Source organism: Phaenicophaeus curvirostris, assembly GCF_032191515.1.
Source record: "Phaenicophaeus curvirostris isolate KB17595 chromosome W unlocalized genomic scaffold, BPBGC_Pcur_1.0 scaffold_35, whole genome shotgun sequence".
Taxonomy (NCBI): domain Eukaryota; kingdom Metazoa; phylum Chordata; class Aves; order Cuculiformes; family Cuculidae; genus Phaenicophaeus; species Phaenicophaeus curvirostris.
The window spans coordinates 1,851,184-1,872,885 of NW_027206664.1; the positions used below are offsets into that span (position 1 = coordinate 1,851,184).

At 39.3% G+C, this 21,702-nt stretch overlaps 1 protein-coding gene across 5 annotated transcripts in view; it reads right to left on the minus strand.

The window, feature by feature from the left end:
* LOC138733833 (protein ARK2N-like) overlaps positions 1–21,702 on the minus strand; it is a 124,582-nt gene that overhangs the window by 72,295 nt on the left and 30,585 nt on the right. For 2 of the 5 annotated variants that reach the window (XM_069881347.1, XM_069881345.1), the window contains exon 3: positions 14,938–15,120. In XM_069881347.1, coding sequence (XP_069737448.1) covers positions 14,938–15,120 — 183 coding nt within the window. Of the gene's footprint in view, positions 1–1,167; positions 1,185–1,601; positions 2,053–4,382; positions 4,659–11,166; positions 11,294–14,937; positions 15,121–21,702 lie in introns of those variants that run through there. The other 3 variants (XM_069881343.1, XM_069881342.1, XM_069881344.1) reach the window with 3 other exon arrangements.

The following is a 21,702-nucleotide window of genomic DNA, read 5'->3' on the forward strand; positions in this document are numbered from 1 at the left end:
CTTGGGGGAGATGGATACGCAGTTGCTATTTAGTTTGAATAAAAGGAGGGTGTTCACCTTATGTGCACCAAAAGCAAAAGTAAACAAAGGGTTTGTTTGTCACAAGTTTGCATTTTGCAGGGTGCTGCTCCTTTCCTTTGCAGACAGAAGGGAAACTGCATCCCTCTGATGGTCTGGAAAGCAAGCCACAGCAGCTGCCATTCACAGATAACCACTCTAAAAAGGAGAAGAAGAAACAAGTAGTATTTCAGCAAATGGAGGTGATGCAAAGGACACTATTTACAGACTCTCCAGGGAACTGGGGAACTAATCCACTTAGTAAAACCCTTTCAGTTCCCATTTTCAGGCAAACTAATTTTTTAGCCACAAAATTAATCTGCATTTGCAACCATTTCACTGGGGAAAGCAATACAAAATCTAATCTGTTTGGGTAGTTTCTGGGGCAATGTAAGAACTGACAGAGATGACAGCTCCCACAAAACCAAGTGGCTCCTACATAAAAGCAAAGCAGTCTGAGCCACGAGGAATGTGTTGAGTACTGCAGGAGAAATTTTAAACTTCCTATTTGGCGTGTCCTGAATTCTAAAGAGACTGGGTATGTCTTGGTGATGGAGAGAAAAAAAAATATTAGCTCTCCTCTTTCAGCATCTGCACCAAACTCCACAGCACTGTACCCCCCCTCAGCTGGTGATATACATGAAATAAAATCAGAGTCTGGCATCCACAACCACCACCAGACCCAGAATTTGTATTTTCGAGCAACACAAAAGCTAAGAACTCAGTGGGGTTGAAAAGCCAACTCATTTATTCATTATCTATCTTGACATTTAAAACAGATGAATAAATGGCTCTCCTTATTGGCACCACTGAAAGCCTTCTCACATGATAAAAACATTAGAAATAGAGCAAACTCCCCTATTTCGCTGGAAACATAATGGATATTATTATTATTCCTATTTCCATATGGGCTATGAGCAGACTGGCAGGCAGAGGGCCCCTAAGTTTAGCACAGTGCAGTTATACTTACCATCCTTCTCTTTACTTGCAGCTGTAATTTCTTGGTATAATTTAGTGGTTCTCTGAATGCTGTTCAGCCTGGCGCCACCTCTTGTGGTCTGTGAGGACTTCATAGCTGGTCTATGAGATTCGTTTCAAATGGATCTGAGCTTGTTGGCACTACCTGGCTGCGTAAATGTAATGTTGGTCTCTTAGTCAAAGGATCTCACAGACCAGCTGTGAGGATGGGACAAGGGGATGCAGAAAAATACCAGTATGAAGGTTGCTCAGGCACCTGAAGGACTGCAATGTGTGGGGAGAGGGAGGCTGTGCAGAAATTGCATCCTTAGAAGGGATTATGCAGAGCACAATGGGCAGTGGTCGCTCATTCCTGCTACCTACAGGGAGAAGCTGTGGTCCAGGAAATAAAAGCAAGCTTTTCCATTCAGGAAATCGCATTTACATTCTGGATGTTCAAAATTAAACACAGGGACCACTGTTGAATTTGGGCAGTTGTAACCCATTCTCAGAGCTTAAGGCTTTATTTTGGAGATGTGACAAAGAACATACTGAATCAGTGGGGGAAAAAATCCCAAGCAAGTTGATATTGTTTAAATAATACACTCTATTTTATTGTGTCTTAAAATAGTTTAACCTTTACGCTACAGATTTTTTTCAAAAAATCCCAGAAGGTCTCATCTTGCTCCAAAAAAATATATCTTTTCTTATATATATAAAAAACACTTTTTTTTTTCTCCAAAGACCATTAAATACTAGATGAAAAATGAAAACTAAATAACAAGTGTCAAGAAGAATCAAATTTTTTTAACTAGAGTCACACATTTTAAACATTTATATTCTAAGCAATGATTCATCTTCACTATAGAAGATTCCAAGTTCATACTCCAGCAATTCAGGAACTGCTAAACCATGAAGGGCTTGAGTCAATGCACACTGAAGTCGATGGAAAGCCTCGCATCAACTCCAATAAGTTCTGGATCAGGCCCCAAGTGCACTGGTTCTTAGCCATACAACAGCTAACATTTCTCTTTCCTGCTGAAAAGAGAAAAATTGTCTAGGCACCTTCTGCTCTCTTTAAAACAAACCAACCAACCAACCCACTCCAACAGCTGCTGCACATCCCTGCCCCCCCCCCCCCCCCCCCAACCCAAGGAAAGAAACCCCAAACCAAAACACACCCACAAAAAAACCCAAACCAAAACTACTTTCTAGCTATCCAGTTCTTGCAGTTTTCAGATCATTACCCTTTCAAATTTGTGAAGAATAGGGGGAGGGGGAGAGGAGACCTGCATCAGACTACAATACATGATTTGTTTAAGCAAATGCAGTGCACAATTGGAGGAAGTTTGGTTAGGTGCAGTAGTTTGTATATATATACACACATGGAAGTCACATCATATACAAACTGAAAAACAAGAGTTTGCATTTTTCATGGAAGGACTACAAATGGGTCCCTGCAGCTTTCTTCAAAACTGATCTTTAAGACTTTGTGAAACAGGAAAAAGCAGCCATAGTAAATCACTGTTCCAAAGTTACCTTTACAGCACATGTGCTAGCTCACTAAAATGACAGCTGAATTGCATGAATAAAACAATAAAAGGAGAAAAGACCAACAAGCACTACTGATATAGTGCCCCTATAGTACAGGGCTTTTTCCTTACTGCAATGCAAATGGGCTCCATCTATGCACCGCTCCTTCACCCATCCCCAGAGAAAGAAATCAGTCACTACAAGCACCACATAAGTGTATTACATGGCTAGAAAAATATATGTTCAATGTTTTAGAAAGCTTGAAATTGAGTATCAATCCCTTACCTAGCTGTTCTTTAAAGTGGTTATAACCATTCTGCTTATTAAAGAAAAAGCTGTTTGTTACTAACTATACCACCACTGCTGGGTTTTTTCCCTTTAAACTATGCAACAGCTTTTTTTTTTTTTTGCCTACAGATAAAATTATTGAAAGCCAAATAAATTTAGAAACCAGCCAACACAAAAAGAAAACAGAACTTCCCATGTCCCGACTACCCTCTCTTCAGCCTGAAAAGGCAAAAAAATCTGATGATAGAGTTTTACAAAATTTCTACTAGAAACAAAGGAACATTTTAATTGCACAATAGACATTTAAAGTTAGTATCATCTTGTTAAAGTCTAACCTTTGGGGTTTGCCTTGAGAAAGGCTCAAAAAGACAGATGAGGGACAGGAATTTCCATATACACTACAGAAACTACAGCCTGCTAAAGTAAGTAGTTCCACTGATTTTGGTAAATATTCTGGTAGAAAGGTTTTCTGGATCTTACCCCCAAACCAATTCCAAAACTAGGATAAGAGACATGACCTAAAGCCGGGGAAATGGTGCAGATCTAGTTTAGGGGTTTTTGTTTTGTTTTTCATTGTTGTTTGTTTGAGGTTTTTTTTGGTGGTTTGGTTTGTTGTTTTTTTGGAAAAAAAAACAAACCAAAAAACATCACAAACATACCCCACAACCTTAAGCCCTGATCCTGCAATATCTTTTAGAACAAAGACTTAAGCACTTGAATGGCCCCACGTTTCAGCAACCTGTCCAAACTGATTACTATGCACCCGCTAAAGCCTTTGGAAGTTGTTTCTGTTTTTGAGTGGTGAATGAAGCAAATAAGCAACAGTAGAAAGTAGGACTATGAGCAAAATATTTCAGTTTCCTCCTTCTCCAGGCAAGACTCAGATACAGATAAAGTCCAGCTATGCCTCTTTTTATGACTTTTCTTTTTCTTGTGCTTTTGCGATAATCAGTTGCTAGTTAAGTCACTACTATTACTATTTTAAACTGTAACAAGCTGTGGGAAATGATCAGTGAAACACAGTAGTCAAGTAGATACTTGGCACTGAAAAGAGCGTAAACTATAAGTTACATTGAAAATAAAAATAATTAAAAGCTGTTCAGTGCCTTTTGTATTAACAACAGTCCCTCCTGCCGGTAACGTTACCAAATCAGCTTGGGTAGAAATACTCTTGGCCCAATTTTTGGAAGTGTTGAATTATCCCCAGTTCCACCAACATCACCGAGGACACAGCATTTCTCAAAATCACCGAGGCTCACATCCAAAACACTAACTTCTACTAACAAACTACATGTACTAATAAATTAAAACTGTTCTGAAGTTGGAAATGGGGAAAAGGTGGGAAGACATAAGTTTGCACACAGTTATTTCTTCAGATTAACGCACACACAGACATTAGTAACTGTATGTGTGTTTTAAATTTGGTGCTATTGGGTTTTAGCTCTGGGAGGAATCCTCATTTGAAAGGGCAAAAACGTTTTAAATACTGAAATTATACTACATTCTTACGGAAATGAAAAACTTCATGAGTTTGAATTTTGTAATACCAGGAACAGGGCTTCTGAAACTGAAGCTTTAACAATGAATTTCTGTGCCACTTCTGGGGTGGGGACAGAAACACAGAGATGCTGCATTACAGTAGATATTTGTGTCTAGTATCCTCATCAAAAGTGAGGTCCACTACTTCTGGGGGTGAAGACCAATTCTGCTGGGGAGTCACAGCTGTCCATGATTGCGCTTGCTGCGTGTTAATGTACTGTGAACCTGAGCCATGCTTCCAGGAAGACACACTCTGAATCACACCTCCCCTGGGATGTACACATCTGTAAGCAAGGCAAAACACATAAAGGATTAAAGCTCCTATTGAATTGAGGCACATGATTCTTAGCTGTAGTGTTTTATCACTTCGACATTTTGTTAACATGTCCCTCTCCAAAATGTCCTTGTGGATTTCCCATTTGTAGAATTCATGACATCTTAAATACCCAGTAACAGAGCTGAGACTAAAGTGAAATTTAAACTTGGGTGTAGTGGTGGGGATTAAATGATTTTGAAGAACTGAATTCTGCCAGTGGGTATAAAGTGATATTCCTTACAATGTATGTTCATGGATCCCCAAAGATCTTTAAGTCTGCCACATCACGTGTAGGACCATGTATTATTCAGAAGCATAGTTTCTTGCTCATAGTTTTACCCACTGGAAAATTTTAAGTAGAGCCTTGATGAGACAAAAAGAAAAGCTATCTTTCTATATGAAATCAAAACCATGTTAAAATAAGGACACAATATTTCCATTACAATGATTACAACAGACATCTGGAACAGGCTGCCCAGGGAGGTGGTTGAGTTACCATCCCTGGAGGTGTTTAAAAGGCAGGTAGATGAGGTGCTTAGGGATATGATTTAGTAGTGGACAGGTACGGTTGGAGTTGATGATCTCAAAGGTCTTTTCAAACCTAATGATTCTATGATCTTGTAATTACACTATTACAGCCATTACATTTACATTTGATTTTTCTTTGGTGGTCTTTAATAAAAACTACAAACATGCTGGGAAATGCTCACTGATAACAGTACAGTCCCACTTCAGCAAAACGTTTCAGCTTTCAGTAATTATAAACACATGATTTAATCTCATTAACTAAAGATAAGCACGCGCTCAAGTGCCTTGCTGAAGTGAGGTACATGTCTACTTATTTGCACAGCATTTTTACCTATTATATTCATAAAAGCTTGTACTTCAATTGTCATGTATCTAATAATAATTAGAAAAACCCCAAAAAATTAAAGACAGACTAATTTTGTTATATGATGAAGTGATAACAATTTCCTGGAGTCTTTAAGATGATCAATCCATTTCCAGCTCTGGTAAACAAATGCTAGTAAAACTATACCTAGAGCGCCAAAAATTGTTTTGGTGGTGGCTGTAGCTGCTCCTGGTTGCATACTTAAGTAGGAGATGTTTGACTCATGGGGTAACCTTCTCCCGTTTCTTTGTGAAGGCACATGCACTGTATTTCAGGAACCCTTCTGCACTGGTCAAATATCCTTGACGTTTGCGTTTCATTTGTTTTAATTTAAGGTAGTCCAATTTATTTTCTGCAGAACTACTTAAGTTATGCTCATCTCTCTTGGCTCTGGGTAGAGTTTCATTAAATAGAATGAAAAACCTCACTCTCCAAGCTCTAACTTCTCTGAAAATAAGAGTCTCATTTCCTTCTTAAGATACATGATTTAGATGTGATGTTCAGAATGATTGGTTTTATTACTACTTCAGTCTTAAAAACACTTAAATTTCACATCTATAAACAATTAGTAAGAAGAGACTAGGACTCTAATAAACGTAGGGGGATTTTTTTTAAAAAAAGCTTTATTTTAAACATAACTGTCAAGAAGAGCTTGTAGCCAAAGCAAACTAAACACAATGTTCTGTCTGGGAGACTATAGTTCATCATTCTGATACAGAGCAGCCCTCAATGCTTTAGCAAAGCTAATACTAACTTTTCTCCCTGAAGATTACAAAAAGAAAGCTATAAATTATCTCACATAAATGATATCTTGCAAAAATAAGTGTTTATCCTCAAAGAAGTCACACAAGCAGTCAATATCAATATGTTCAATCAAACATTAGCTTCAGGAATGTACTTTCCAATCTGTGCCTAAGGGAAGATACCAAGTAAATGCAACCAAAAAAGGAGGTGGGGAATCCTAGGAAAATGAGGAAGACTGTTTTATACACATACATGATAAGAAAAATAAAATCTATTGGACAAAACTTAAACAAAATGAAAACCAGGACTTGGTGTCCTAAGTAGATGCCAAGTAAGATTCAAATGATGAGAAACGTCACCGATTCACTAGCAATCTGAAAAAATACAGATGGACAAACTCTAGAGCTTCACAACTCATGCCAGTCCAACAGAAACATGTAATATGCTGCATGACAAAAAACAGTGTGAACAAAAGAACTGAATCCAAACACCATACTAAGCATGTAAAAAATATACTGATCAAAACCCTAAACCTTTTCCAAATGACAACTCTGTCAGAAGCCAATTAATACTATCAATACTTCAGAACTGCAAGCCTAGACTTGCAAAAGAAAAAATTCTCAAAAGGATTCAAGCCACTGAAATGTGTGAGTATTCAATGGAGCCGGTAAGAATTAGTCTTTAGTTTTGGGAGATTGCAGATTGTTACATGAACAAAGGAAAGCACAAATGTGTGCTTTCTATCTGTATTTGCTGAAATTATTTGGTCCATATCTACTAAAACTGATTTTAAACAACTCTGTATTTACTTAATATTTCCATTCTTGTACATTGTAAATATTGAGGCAAGCAGCAGCAAAAGCTTTTGAACATGGGACCTCAAACAGAAGGGCTGTGTGTACATAGTGCTAGACAGATTTACACAAACTAGTATTGGAGGGGAAGTCCACAGTGCTTATCATTAGGGCAAAGATCCTCTAAGCTCTGGGTCTGCTGGATAAACAGCCAGGAGAGCTACTTCCTAAGGAACCAGTATCTTCCAAAAGAGTTAGCCACATGAGGACTTCCACTGTTCTAAAAGCAAAGACAAAATCTCTCTTCCTTCAGCACCTTAAAATTTCCTCTTTATGCCATGTCCAACTGCACTGGACTGTGCCTGTGTTATCTGTAGTTTCCTGCCCAGGAAACTGGATTCTCTACATCTTCCTTTCCTCAAGAAGGATGTGGTGAATGGACAATAAAGAACAGCTGTTTCGTGTCCCTCGCATCCCTTTTCTGCCTCCAAGCATCCATCAGGCAGTAGACTAGTTTTAGAAAAGAGTTTGTCTGTATAATGTTTTACTTTTTTCCACCAAATTAACTCTCCACACTTGAACAAGACCAACATTTTCATCAACTGCTTCATAATACCATAAGCCAAGGATAGAGCAAAGGCTAAAGATGAAAAGTAACATCAAAAAAAAAAAAAGAAGCCTATCAAGAATAATGGCTGAAGCACAGCTGAACAGCTTTCTATCAAAGCTTGAGAGAAACCTCTGGTTTCCTTACCCTCATCTATTTCTGAGGATCTATTTGGATTCTCCTGTATCTTGAAATCAAATCAAGATTCCTAAGAAACGAATTTATAATCTAAAAGGGCTATCTTACAACAGTAACCACTGAAAAGTTGATACTATTTTTAATAGTACTACTGATTAATTAAACTAGAAGCTGATTAAATACTTAAGTGTATATTTTGAACAGAAACAAGAACACAAATAAATATTTTTGTTTATCTATTTGCATATTCACTCACACCCTTAAAATCTGAATTCTTAACAATGGTTCCTTATGCATGTAAATTGTGTATCACAATATTTGGTATTTTAATACTACATATGTTTAGAATCATAGAATCGCCGAGTTGGAAAAGACCTCTTGGAACGTCTAGTCCAACCATTCCTACCTGCCACTAAACCACGTCCCTGAGCACCTCGTCTACCCGTCTTTTAAACACCTACAGGGATGGTGACTCAACCACCTCCCCGGGTAGCTTGTTCCAGTGCCCGATGACCCTTTCTGTGATAAATTTCTTTCTGATATCCAGTCGGAACATCCCCTGGTGCAGAAAATCAGCCAGAAAAACTTGTTTCATCTACATGGTACTGTCTTGCTAACAGGCTATTCAATGACTTAAAAAGACTTATTATTAAGTAGGATCTTACTTTAACTACTCAAACCACACTGGTTTGATCACTCACAAAGGGATCAATGAATCACATTTTTGGTGAGAAGGCAGCACAAGGACTAGTAACTTGACAAAAGCTAGTCAACATTGACATGCGTTTCTGTGAATGTGGAAAAAAAAATACTTGCTCTGATGAGGTTTGTACTCTCCAGGTCTCTTAAACCAGCTATTTAAAAAGCCAACAAATCTAGTATTAATACATATATAAAAAAAAATAATTTGATATTTATTTTGGTGGAAGAGTCACCTGTTGTGACTCAGACATTGCTGCATGGAACAATATAGATAGCTCATATTTATCTATGCCAAAGAAAGCCTTGTCTCAATGAAAGAATGAATGTACTGGAGTGTGTCCAGAGAAGAGCAACAAAGCTGGTGAAGGGGCTGGAAAATAAGTCGTACAAGGAGCGGCTAAGGGAACTGGGGTTGTTTAGCCTTGAGAAGAGGAGGCTGAGGGGAGACCTTACTGTTCTCTACAACTACCTGAAGGGAGATTGTAGAGATGTGGGTGCTGGCCTCTTCTCCCAAGTGACAGGACCAGGGGGAATGGCCTCAAGCTGCACCAGGGGAGGTTCAGACTGGATATTAGAAAGAAAATAATTTTTCACGGAAAAGGTCATCGGGCACTGGAACAGGCTGCCCAGGGAGGTGGTTGAGTCACCATCCCTGGAGGCATTTAAAAGATGGATAGATGAGGTGCTCAGGGACGTGGTTTAGTGGTTGATAGGAACAGTTGGACGCGATGATCCTGTGGGTCTTTTCCACCCTAGTGATTCTATGACCGCTTTGCCCCAGGCATCCTCCAACCATCACATTCCCCACAAGGCCTTCTCTGTTCACAAACAGCAGGTGCAGTGGGGCACCTTCCCTAGTCGGCTCACTCACCAGTTGTGTTAGGAAGTTGTCTTCCACACGCTCCAGGAACCTTCTAGACTCTTTCCTCTCTGCTGTATTGTACCTCCAGCAGACATCTGGTAGGTTAAAGTCTCCCACAAGGAGCAATCTCCCACAAGAGCTAGCGATCTTGGGACTTCTCCCAGTTGTTTGTAGAAGAGCTCGTCAGCTTCTTCTTCTTGGCTGGGTGGTCTATAACAGACTCCCATCACAATATCTGCCTTCTTGTGGGATGCTCTGATTTTTACACCCACAGGCACTCAATGCTGTCATCACCATAATAGAGCTCGAGGGTATCAAAGCATTCTCTTACATAGAGGGCTACCCCACCACCTCTCCTACCTTTCCTGTCCCGCCTGAAGAGTTTATATCCCAACATAGCAGCACTCCACTTATACGAGTCATCCCACGATGTTTCTGTGATGGTGACTACGTCATAGCCTCCTTGCCCTACAATAGCTTCCAATTCCTGTTTATTGCCCATGCTGCGTGCATTGGTGTAAATGCACTTCAGCTGGGCTGATAATCCCTCAGCTCTCATAAAGGGAATAGTGTTCATTCCCAAGTGACTGGTCCTTGGATTATTTAACCCATCAGTGCCAATTACATCTTTTCTGTCACGAGATGTACTCACCCCCACTCGCTCTGAGTTGATATACTTGAGGTCCTCGCCAGTACACCATCTCTCAGGCACTGGAGTGCCATTTCCAGGCTCCCCCCTGTCAAGCCTGGCTTCATCCCCCTCCCCCTTCACATCTAGTTTAAAGCTCTATTAATGAGCTCTGCTAGATTTTTGGTCAGGATTTTTGTACCCCTAGGAGACAAGCGTGCCCCATCCCTGGTAAGGAAGACTGGAGGTGTATAGGCCAGTCCATGATCAAAGAATTCAAAGTTTTGCTCCTCGCACCAGGTTTGGAGCCAGGTATTAATTGACTAATTTTTCTTGCTCTCTCCCTCTTCGTTCCTTGTTGTTGGAATGGTGGAGGGTAAACACTACTTGTGCCTTGGAGCCCTTCACCATTCTCCCCAGAGCCCTGAAGTCCCTCTTAATTGCCCTCAGCTTCCTACTCTGGATATCATTATGGCCTACTTGGAACACTAACAGAGGGTAATAATCTGTAGGCTTTATCAGGGAAGGAAGCTTTCTTACGATGTCTTTCACAGAGGCCCCAGGCAGGCATCAGACCTCCCTGTGTAGTGGGTCCGGTCTGCAGATAGGCCACTCTGTTCCCTTCAGAAAGGAATCTCCTAAGACAATCACTCTTCTCTTCTTTATCCACAGAGGTTGCTTTGATGGTCGTTTGAGGATGGTGCAGCCTAGGGAATGTTTCTAGGCCAAGAGAGTTATCTTCCTCCTTTGGGGCGTTTGATTCCACTTGCAGTGCTTCATATTTATTCTGCAAGGGAACCTGGGAGTTTGTTGTCTGAATGGGGACAACATGCGTTTTAGCCTGTTAATGTTTGATATCAAATCAGAAGCTTAATCTAAATACTTATCAAGTCGGTAACATTCTAAAGAAAAATATTCTGATATCACTGTGACCAGCAGAACAGAAAAACCAAGTGCAATCTTTGCTACCTTTTGGGCATCAGTCAAGGACAGGTAACTACATTAGTGGAAGTCAGCAGCTCTGTTCTTTATTAATTTTGGCAAGACAGATATTCTGATAAAATGAAAAAATAGTAGAAGTGAAAAAAGCAAGAAAAAGTAATTCATACCTGTCATGTTCCTGAACTCCAACAATCTCTACTTCACTATCAGAAGAGGCAATATTAATTTTTTCATTTACTTGGGCATTACCAAAAGAGGTTTTATCACTTGCAAGGAAGCCTGGATTCAAATGACCTATAGATGGGAAAAATGCAGGTTTAACAGCGTATACAAATCAGAAATCATCTGGAAAAGGAATTTCCCAAACTAGAGAAGAAGAAAAAAAAACACCCAAAAAAACACTGAAACACTGAGATCTGAAAATCTAATTAGATCAAGTTATCCAACTTCCAGTTCATCACCTGATATGGGATGACCACTGGATTTATCCAGTCTCAGTAGCTCAAGTGATGGTGTTATCACACAAATGTGAACAAATCCCTACTATTGCATCAAGAACACCTGATGTAATTAGGCTTTCCAGATGTTATTTTAGGACAATGCTAAGAGCTAGACTGCGCCTAAACCTCTGAAATAAAGAAACAAGACAATCTATTGTCAATAAATCAAATTCAGTGACAGTATGGCAAACCAAGCCTATATGCTGAACAGAAACATCATACATGCCAAGGAAAAAGATTTATTTATTTTTTTTTAAATATGGGAAGACAGTCACTGAAAAAAACCCAAACCACCCATCAGTTTGTGGTCACAGTGCTTCACACATCTGCTCAAACATTATTATAAATACTTGAAAACAAACTTGTTTACATAACTTTTTTGAAAGTTCCATATACAGCAGCATTGTTTATTTCTTACAGTTCCTCGATGCTGTCCAGTTCATCAGTCTGTCAAAAAAAAGTCTTACCTAAACGCTCACAGCCAGCGTGGCAGGTTTTGTTGTTTCTGACACACAGTTAAGAAGCTTCTTCACCACAATTAGTGAAGCTGTGTTGTGACATATTAAACAACACAGAATCACTAGGTTGGAAAAGACCCACAGTATCATCAACCATTCCTATCAACCACTAAACCATGTCCCTGAGCACCTCATCCACCCGTCTTTTAAACACCTCCAGGGAAGGTGACTCAACCACCTCCCTGGGCAGCCTCTGCCAGTGCCCAATGACCTTTTCCATGAAAATTTTTTTCCTAATGTCCAGCTTGAACCTCCCCTGGCAGAGCTTGAGGCCATTCCCTCTTGTCCTGTCCCCTGTCACTTGGGAGAAGAGGCCAGCACCCTCCTCTCCACAACTTCCTTTCAGGTAGTTGTAGAGAGCAATGAGGTCTCCCCTCAGCCTCCTCTTCTCAAGGCTAAACAATCCCAGTTCCCTCAGCCGCTGCTCATAAGACTTGTTCTCCAGCCCCTTCACCAGCTTCCTTGCTCTTCTCTGGACTCGCTCCAGAGCCTCAACATCCTTCCTGTAGCGAGGAGCCCAGAACTGAACGCAGTATTCAAGGTGAGGTCTCACCAGTGCTGAGTACAGGGGGAGAATAACTTCCCTGGACCTGCTGGTCACACCATTTCTGATACAAGCCAAGATGCCATTGGCCTTCTTGGCCACCTGGGCACACTGCTGGCTCATGTTCATTCAGCTGTCAACCAGCACCCCCAGGTCCTTCTCCTCCAGGCAGCTTTCTAGCCAGTCTTTCCCTAGTTTGCAGCACTGCATAGGGTTGTTGTGCCCCAAGTGCAGGACCCGGCATTTAGCCTTGTTAAACCTCATGCCACTGGTCTCAGCCCAGGGGTCCAGCCTGTTCAGATTCATTTGCAGAGCCTCCCTACCCGCCATCATATCGACACTTCCACTCAGCTTAGTGTTGTCCGCAAACTTACTTCGGGTGCATTCAATCCCCTCATCCAGGTCATTGATAATTGCATGACACTTGCATGGAAAAACCAAACCAGCCAAAATTATTTCTTTTTACAAAATAAAAAGATTTGTTACCCTTTGTATCCCTTGCAAGGTTCAGCTCCAGCTGTGCCTTGGCCTTCCTGACCCCATCCTTACACAACCGTGCAGTGTCCCTTTACACTTCCCAGGTTCCCTGTCACTGCTTGTCCTGCCTGTGCAGTTTCCTCCTCTTCTTCAGTTTGACCAGCAGGCCTTGAATGCATGGTTTCAATACAGGATGGGGGACAATGCTATTGAGAGCAGGACTTAAGAGTGCTGGTTGATGAGAAGCTCGCCACGAGCCAGCAATGTGTGCTCGCAGCCCAGAAGGCCAACCGTATCTTGAGCTGCATCCAAAGAAGTGTGGCCAGCAGGTTGAGGGAGGTGATTCTGCTACTCTCTTCCGCTTTTGAGAGACTCCACCTGGAGTAGTTTCCAGTTCTGGAATCCCCAACATAAGGATATGGAAGTTTTGGAATGGAACCAGAGGAGGGACGCGAAGATGATCAGAGGGCTGGAGCACCTCTGCTATGAGGATAGGCTGAAAGAATTGGGGTTGTTCAGCCTGAAGAAGAGAAGGCTCCAGGGAGATGTTATAGGAGCCTTCCAGTACCTGAAAGGGGCCTAACAAGAAAGCTGAGTAGGGAATGTTTACAAGGGCATGTAGTGATAGGAAAAGGGGGAATAGCTTTAAATTGGAGAGGGGAAGATTTAGACTAGACATTAGGAAGAAATTCTTCACGATGAGGGTGGTGAGGCACTGGAACAGGTTGCCCAGGGAAGTTGTGGCTGCCCCCTCCCTGGAAGTGTTCAAGGCCAGGTTGGATAAGGCTTTGAGCAGCCTGGTCTAGTGGGAGGTGTCCTTGCCTATGGCAGGCGGGGTTGGAACTGGATGATCTTTAAGGCCCCTTCCAACCCAAACCATTTTATGATTTATAATAATGGAACATCTCTTTCAAAAATCAGTCACTTGTATTTCTTTAAGCTTTACAGACATTGAGATGTAGCTCAGAGCTATTGGGACACAATGTAGATGCTCTCTGACAAGCTTACATTTGGAAAACAGCATGAAACAAAGTGTTGTGCTTCCCACCCACTGCAGGCAAGACTCCATGTCTTATGCAGCTAAAACATCTTAATGTGAGTATCAAAAAAAAAAAAAATGAGTGGAAAGTAAGGCAGTATGCTGGCATACAGCACTATGGGATGAAGTTGATAGGAAATATTCCGTGTTACCTCTCTGCACCCAAATTACAGTAGCATTTCACATTAACTCTTTTGTTAGTGGAGAGCTGCGAGCCTTTAGTGAAGCTGAACAATTTTTCTGAACTACATGAACTTCTCTGAATTCTTCCACAGTATTCCTACTCTTGCTTTCGTGAAGGAAATTTCTTTGCTGTCTCTTTATGCTAAGCCCACTCACCAGCACTTTTTGACCCTTCATCTTTATCTGACCGTGGTCTGTCCAGTTTTCTAAATTATGTTAGAAATGCAGATGGAATATAGGAATAATTAATGTTTGTATTTTAAAGAAATAGAGAGGCAAACAAAAGAGACATACACAGACAATTACAATACTTAGGATTATGATCAGTTTACTAGCTGGTGGCATGAGCTGTCATAATCTTTCATTAACAAGACTATCCTGCTTTCATTAAAACAAACAAAAAAACACCAGCAAAACCAAAAAAACCCACATACTTATGTTCCAAGAATTAATTGGAAGGAAAAGGAAGAGGGGAAAAAAAAAAAATCAATAAGAAAATTAGTGTCGAAGAATACATTGCAGGAATCTGTCAATTTCTATCAGCTGTATTTTGGAATAAAATTCAGACATTTTTAATAAGCACTTATACTCTACTACTACAAAATCCACACAAGGAGAAAGGGAGAGACACCAACCAGGATACTGGAACAAATGTCAGAGAGAGAATTTCAACAAACCTGCATTAGCACCCAGTTCATCTAGCAGCCCTCTGGTTCTCCAGGTACATCCCGAGTCTTGGTTTCCTACAGAATTATTGTGCTCTTGAACTACTGCAGCTGCCGACAGATTGTCCACATTTACCACTTCTGGGTCTGAATTTGTGTCTGATATATCATAATGAGTTACAACTAGAGGTCCACCTGCAGGAGAGAAAAGTAATGGGTATCAAATTAGCATACTGTGAAAGACATCTTTAATAATTAATGCATTCTCCTACACGAAGCTCTTAAAGAAATATAAATTACATGAATTATTAAACTTCAGTTAATGAACATACTCTGAGATTAGAGACATTTTAACCTTTCCATACACAGAAAAAACAAATGTAAGAACACATTTATCAATGTATCAGTTATTTGTGTATTATCTTTTACATTAACACATAAGCATCGCCATATCTGACGTTATATTTACAGTCTTAAAGATAAAACCTTCAGTTTAAAATAAAAAGTAATAAGTTACAGGGCATTAAATTTTGCAAGACAAGATATATATCTAGAGAATTTTACAAAACTCAAGTGACAGCTTTCATTACTTTACAGTCAATTGAATAGAACTAACTTTTTGATATCACTGATCCAGTGACAATAAATTTAACATTAGGCAACTTTTCTTTCATGACATTTACCTGTCAAGGACAGGAATTTTTCAATATGGCAATGTTTTATTGGTGTTGGGTTTTTTTTAGAAGATCAAGAATAACAAGAAATACAACTATAATGTGCAGTCATAAATACACTTTTAATTCAATATGATTACCATATACATTTTGGCCTAAGTGAAGGAGGAAAAAAGGAGAAAATTGCTTACATGATTTTGAAATCTATTCTCGGAGAATAAAAAAAAGCTATTTTTCATCTATTTTGTTAGGACGGACTTTTTTTGTGAGGAATGAAAATTACTTATAACTGGAAAGCATGCTAGAAACAGAAGAGGTTCGGGGAAAAAAAGGCAAACTCAAGACAAGTATTAGTGTGGAAGTAAAGAAAAAAATGGATACATATTGTAATTCTGAAATGACGCGCATTTTAACTCAAATGCCTTGTCTCAGCTATAGCTTATCGACTCAGAGTGGATGAAAGTGTTTGGAGTTCCCAATCCCCAAACGGCAGAATCAAAACTTTCTTTGGGGCAAGACTTCATCCACAAAATTGAGTATGAAATCAAAAGACAGGTTGGTTGTGCCAAAGCTCAGCTAGTTTGCTACTGGAATTCTTTAACACCAAGGAAGTTCTGGCAGCTGAGTACCTGCAGGCCTTTTTTTTTTTCATGGCATGATAAATAGAGGGTACAATTCATATGGAATAACAAAATAATCAAACTAATCATATGCTTAGGAAGAGAGGACCTTCAGAGTTACTAAGTGACTAAAGAAATCTTTAAAAATCACAAGGGAAAAAATGGAAATACTTTTCAGGAAAGCACTACTAAAAGAAAGCAATCTAAGCGGCTGTTGAAGACAGAATACGATGAAATAGAAGTTTCAAATTTAGTTCTCCGAAAAACTGTTTCTACTGAGGTTTTTAGGGTGGTGGTTGGTTTTTGTTTTGGTTTTTTTTTTTTGGAATTTGGTCCCTGAAACATAAATCCATCAACTGTTAATAAATGTCTATTTTGTGATTAAAGAGTGACCATATTGCTTAAGTTATACTAAAGATCAGTTTTGCGACAAGGTCTGGAGAAATTCACAAAATATTTCTGATCAGACCTGCCTCCAAAACAACACTCTCATAGAACAATGTTATGTTACAAATATAAAATGGACCTGACAAAAATAAACAGACAGTAAATACCAACATATTAAAGACCAAACTGTTCACAACATGAAACACTGATGATTATGACTGGAAAAGAAGTCCTGATAATTAACAGAAAGGCAATCTTTGTCTTTTTAAAAAGCAATTACAAAATAACAGAATATCAAAGTCATAATTAAGCTGGCTGATGTTCAGTTAATTATTTTTGAAATCCAATTATTAAATTACATGCAGAATTTACCATTAGACTGAATCAAAAGAGGCATGTTTTCCTTCAGTCTTAGGAGTTCAGCGTAAATATATAATGTGATCTACAAAAATAAACAGTCAAGTGCAGAAGATACGAGGGTCAAGTACAATATTGACCATTTGACCATTTTTTCAATAGGTTATCTAAAATTTCAGGAGCTATGTACTGCTCCTTCAGGTCTTTGTTTCTCGTGCTTCTTCGAAGAACTCCAAAAGCAGAAGCCAAATTTGACTTTAGACAAACGTATCTACACAAGTAAAATTATATTTGGACAAAATGCATTAATAGTCTCAAGTCAAAATTGTACCACTCCTACATGTATAATCATGCAAAAACGTATAATAAATGTATATACATGCAGAGTGATATTCTTATCACCTACCCATAGAAATAACTTGTGTGAAAATCTTCATCAGTAGTAAATACAAGCACAAACTTGTTATCTGTAGCTCCACTCTTGTATCTTCCACACTTCTGAACAGCACACCTTAACTTAGCTTAAATTTAGTATACATCAAAGAGAAAAATATTTTCAATATAATTTACATACTGTAATTATATTTATCAGTGTAATAGCCATCAATTTAACAATCTGGAAAAAAAAAAAAAAAGCTGTCTATTTACAAAGCCATCACAGCAGAGGCCTATTTTTGCTTTTCTCAGCCTTGCCTTTCAGGATCAGATTTGGAAATGAAAGGCCACTGACACCAGTGTTATCCATACCTATCACCAGTAAATGACCAAGGAGGCCAAGATAACGGCCACGATGCTACAACAAATCCTAGGATTCCCAACATGTATAAAATTACAAATAATCAATAAATGCCTACATGTGCTTAAAAAAACCCAAACAATAAATAAACCAATAAATAAGCTGTTGACAACTACAACCAGATGAAAGTTGCAGTGAAGGCATATTAAAAAGAAATCCTCTAAAAATCCTCCATTCCCAAGAGCACATTGCTTTTTCAGTGCTACAAGTACATAGGTTAAATTTGGAAATGAATAATACTTCCCCAGCCAACTACGTGATCATCTGATGATGTGATGGAGAAGTGAATGTGAAGTACCAAGAAATAAGGACAACTGGCTTCAGCTAGGAAATAAGTGTGGAAAAAAAAAAAATGCTTTCAGGTTGAAAAGGTCAAAGGATTAACTACAACCATAATTGTAACTTACAGTTTTTTCTTCACAAGAGAGCCACTCCTTATAATTACTGACTGTAACAGGTTTTCAACAGACAGAAAACCAGACACCAAAACAAACCACACCAGAATCAAAATTTAACATAGCACAATTAGAAGGTTGTCTGGTCAGTAATTTAAACAATATATTTAAGAAAAAATAAAATCATATCTTTTGAGAAGGCAAGGTAGCTGGAAGACTTACATTTCCCTGGTGATAAGCTTTAATTCATTTCTAAAGCAATAAGTTCTTGAAAAATATAAGGCTGAAAGTTAATAAGTACCAGCAGCAAAATAGAGCTGCTGTTGCCATTTAATGTTAACAGGGGGAGAGAAAGACTGCCTTTTTTTTTTTTTTTAAAAAAGAAATCAGAGGCAGAAATCATCTTGGGAACAGCATTTCCAAATATCCAATTCTCCCTTAATTTTGAGAGCTCATCAAAACTAATTCCACTCAGGACAACTGAATCAGAAGCCACATGCACAAAAACATGTCTACATGTACCAATTTTTAATTTAAGCCTGCAATACAGAGTTCAATAATTTCTTATTTGCTAGTCACTCCCATGCTTTTCATAACACATCTCAACATTCAGCAATCTAAACGGTGTCGTAAGACCCACATTCCTATTATCCCTTAATTCATTATAATAGCAGCACAAGGAAAAAGAGGGAATAAGCCATAAAAATCCAGCTGTAGGTTAAAAGCAAGCAATCCTATAAGAAGCATTGTATCTTTGCACTGAAACAGCTGTGTATCACTGCAAAGCAGTACTTTGCCATAGGAAACAGAAGATATTAGTTAGCGGATCCTCAACAGGGAATTTAGTCCCTTAAGTCATTACTTCTCTTTAGCTTTCTTAAATTTGGGCACGTAGACCCAGCTAACCACCTAAACTCCCTCCCCTACTGTAGCCAGAGAAAGGAACTTCAGGGTCAAGTAATCTTAGCCTGGAAACTGCAGCCTGGAGCATCATCTTCCCTCCTTCCCCAGTAAATAGAAAGAGCCAAGACAATTACCTTACACAAGGCACCTAACTTTCACACTGCTGAAGTTCAACAAGATGAACCCCAGCCTTAGAGATGGGTTTTTAACTCTGCTGTAATTTCTCCACAAGTTGTAGAAGACGACAGAAATCTCCAGAGGCTTATCCTGATTGAAATAATTTGAAAATTAAAAGCCTACTTTCGGTAGACTGAATTGCCCTCTGGAGTCGTCAGCGTCTGTGCAATGAGGAGACACGGAGCCTTATTTAGGTGTGAATATCACCTTAAGCTTAAAAACATGCAGAACACGTGCAATAATAATAGCAATAATAATTACAGCACTTTATTCTTACAAAAAGTTTTCCATTAGTGGATTTCAAAGAGCTCCAAGGTGGTTATTAACCTCCTTATGCCTATGGGGGAAACTGAGGCAAGTAGAGATTTGCAACTTGCTCAATGCTAACAAGAAGAGGAGCCCAGCTTTGCCAAAAACATCACCCCTCTCAAAACACTGAGCTACTTTTAATTGGTAAATTATTGAGTTTAAAAATAGTGTTTAAGAATGCTTTTGTGAAACATGCAAAATATAAAAAGGAAACACACTTGAGGCACACAAGTACTCGCAAGCCCAAGGGGACAGCTTCTTCCAGCCTCACCTCTGCACCTTCACTGTGAGTACAGGCATCGCTTTATCTCAGTCTCAGTACACTACATAAAATTGCATTTATTTTTATATAACAAAAAATAATAGACATTTTTTTAAATAATAAAAGATCTAAGAACACTCTCATTTTCATTTGACACATAGAGAACTCAATTTACTTTAAGCAAAACATATAATGGACTTCAATACCTATATAAATTTTAAGATCAGATGATCATTACAGTAATTGAAATAATCATATTTTGCATGACAAAACCTAGAGGACTTATCTTAAGTGACTTGCCAAAATAGTTCTACAGCAGACACATCAGCAACTGAACAGAAAAGCTTCATATACAAGACTACATGCAGAAATGATTGCTTTCTTGGTTTAGATAAACAACACAAACCTGGTATTATTTAAGACATGAACCAGACCCATGGTTTCATAAAGTATGTGAGTATGCTGAACCCTAAAACAAATCCCAAAGAGACATGGGGGTAGGAGACCAGTGCTTTTTTATGTTGTTTAGCAACATGAAATACTTCATTACTTTTTATATTTATTTATTTACCCCAGGTTACAGTAGTTACATTTCAAAATGTACAGGGTTAGGCAATGAATACATTGTAAATACAATTTAAAAAAACCCTAAAACAATAGCAGTGTAATAATATTTTTAATTTTAATATTTTAATTGGATATTTTTTTAACATATCACATCAAAAGAGATCTAAAAAACTCAAGCCTTGCTGATCAACATTCATTCTACCAGGCTTTTTGATGACTAGATGGACAATATCTTGGGTTTGCATTACCAAATTATACATAAAGACAATATTTCATTGTGTTAAGCAAAGGCACATGGAATATCAGGAAGTGATGTGCAATTTATATCTTATAATAGGATTTATTTTCACTGATGCTACCTCAAGATTCATTAATTATGAAAGCAGAGAGATCAGGTCCTGCACTTGGGGCACAACAACCCTATGCAGTGCTGCAAACTAGGGAAAGACTGGCTAGAAAGCTGCCCAGAGGAGAAGGACCTGGGGGTGCTGGTTGACAGCTGAATGAACATGAGCCAGCAGTGTGCCCAGGTGGCCAAGAAGGCCAATGGCATCTTGGCTTGTATCAGAAATGGTGTGACCAGCAGGTCCAGGGAAGTTATTCTCCCCCTGTACTCAGCACTGGTGAGACCTCACCTTGAATACTGTGTTCAGTTCTGGGCTCCTCGCTACAGGAAGGATGTTGAGGCTCTGGAGCGAGTCCAGAGAAGAGCAAGGAAGCTGGTGAAAGGGCTGGAGAACAAGTCTTACGAGCAGCGGCTGAGGGAACTGGGGTTATTTAGCCTTGAGAAGAGGAGGCTGAGGGGAGACCTTATTGCTCTCTACAACTACCTGAAAGGAGGTTGTAGAGATGAGAGAGCTGGCCTCTTCTCCCAAGTGACAGGGGACAGGACAAGAGGGAATGGCCTCAAGCTCTGCCAGGGGAGGTTCAAGCTGGACATTAGGAAAAAAATTTTCATGGAAAAGGTCATTGGGCACTGGCAGAGGCTGCCCAGGGAGGTGGTTGAGTCACCTTCCCTGGAGGTGTTTAAAAGACGGGTGGATGAGGTGCTCAGGGACATGGTTTAGTGGTTGATAGGAATGGTTGGACTTGATGATACTGTGGGTCTTTTCCAACCTAGTGATTCTGTGATTAGCCAGATCTCTTTCCCAGTTTTACCTGGTAAAGTATATCAGGAGAGTTTTGAAACCATCACCCCCTATACTTACATAGCCACGACAGCTAAAAGAGAAAAATTCCCTATGTAAATACAACTTATATTAGAAAAAAGGCAGGCAAACATGCACCCCTATAGGCACCCCTCCAGAAAACATCACATTTTTGCAAATAC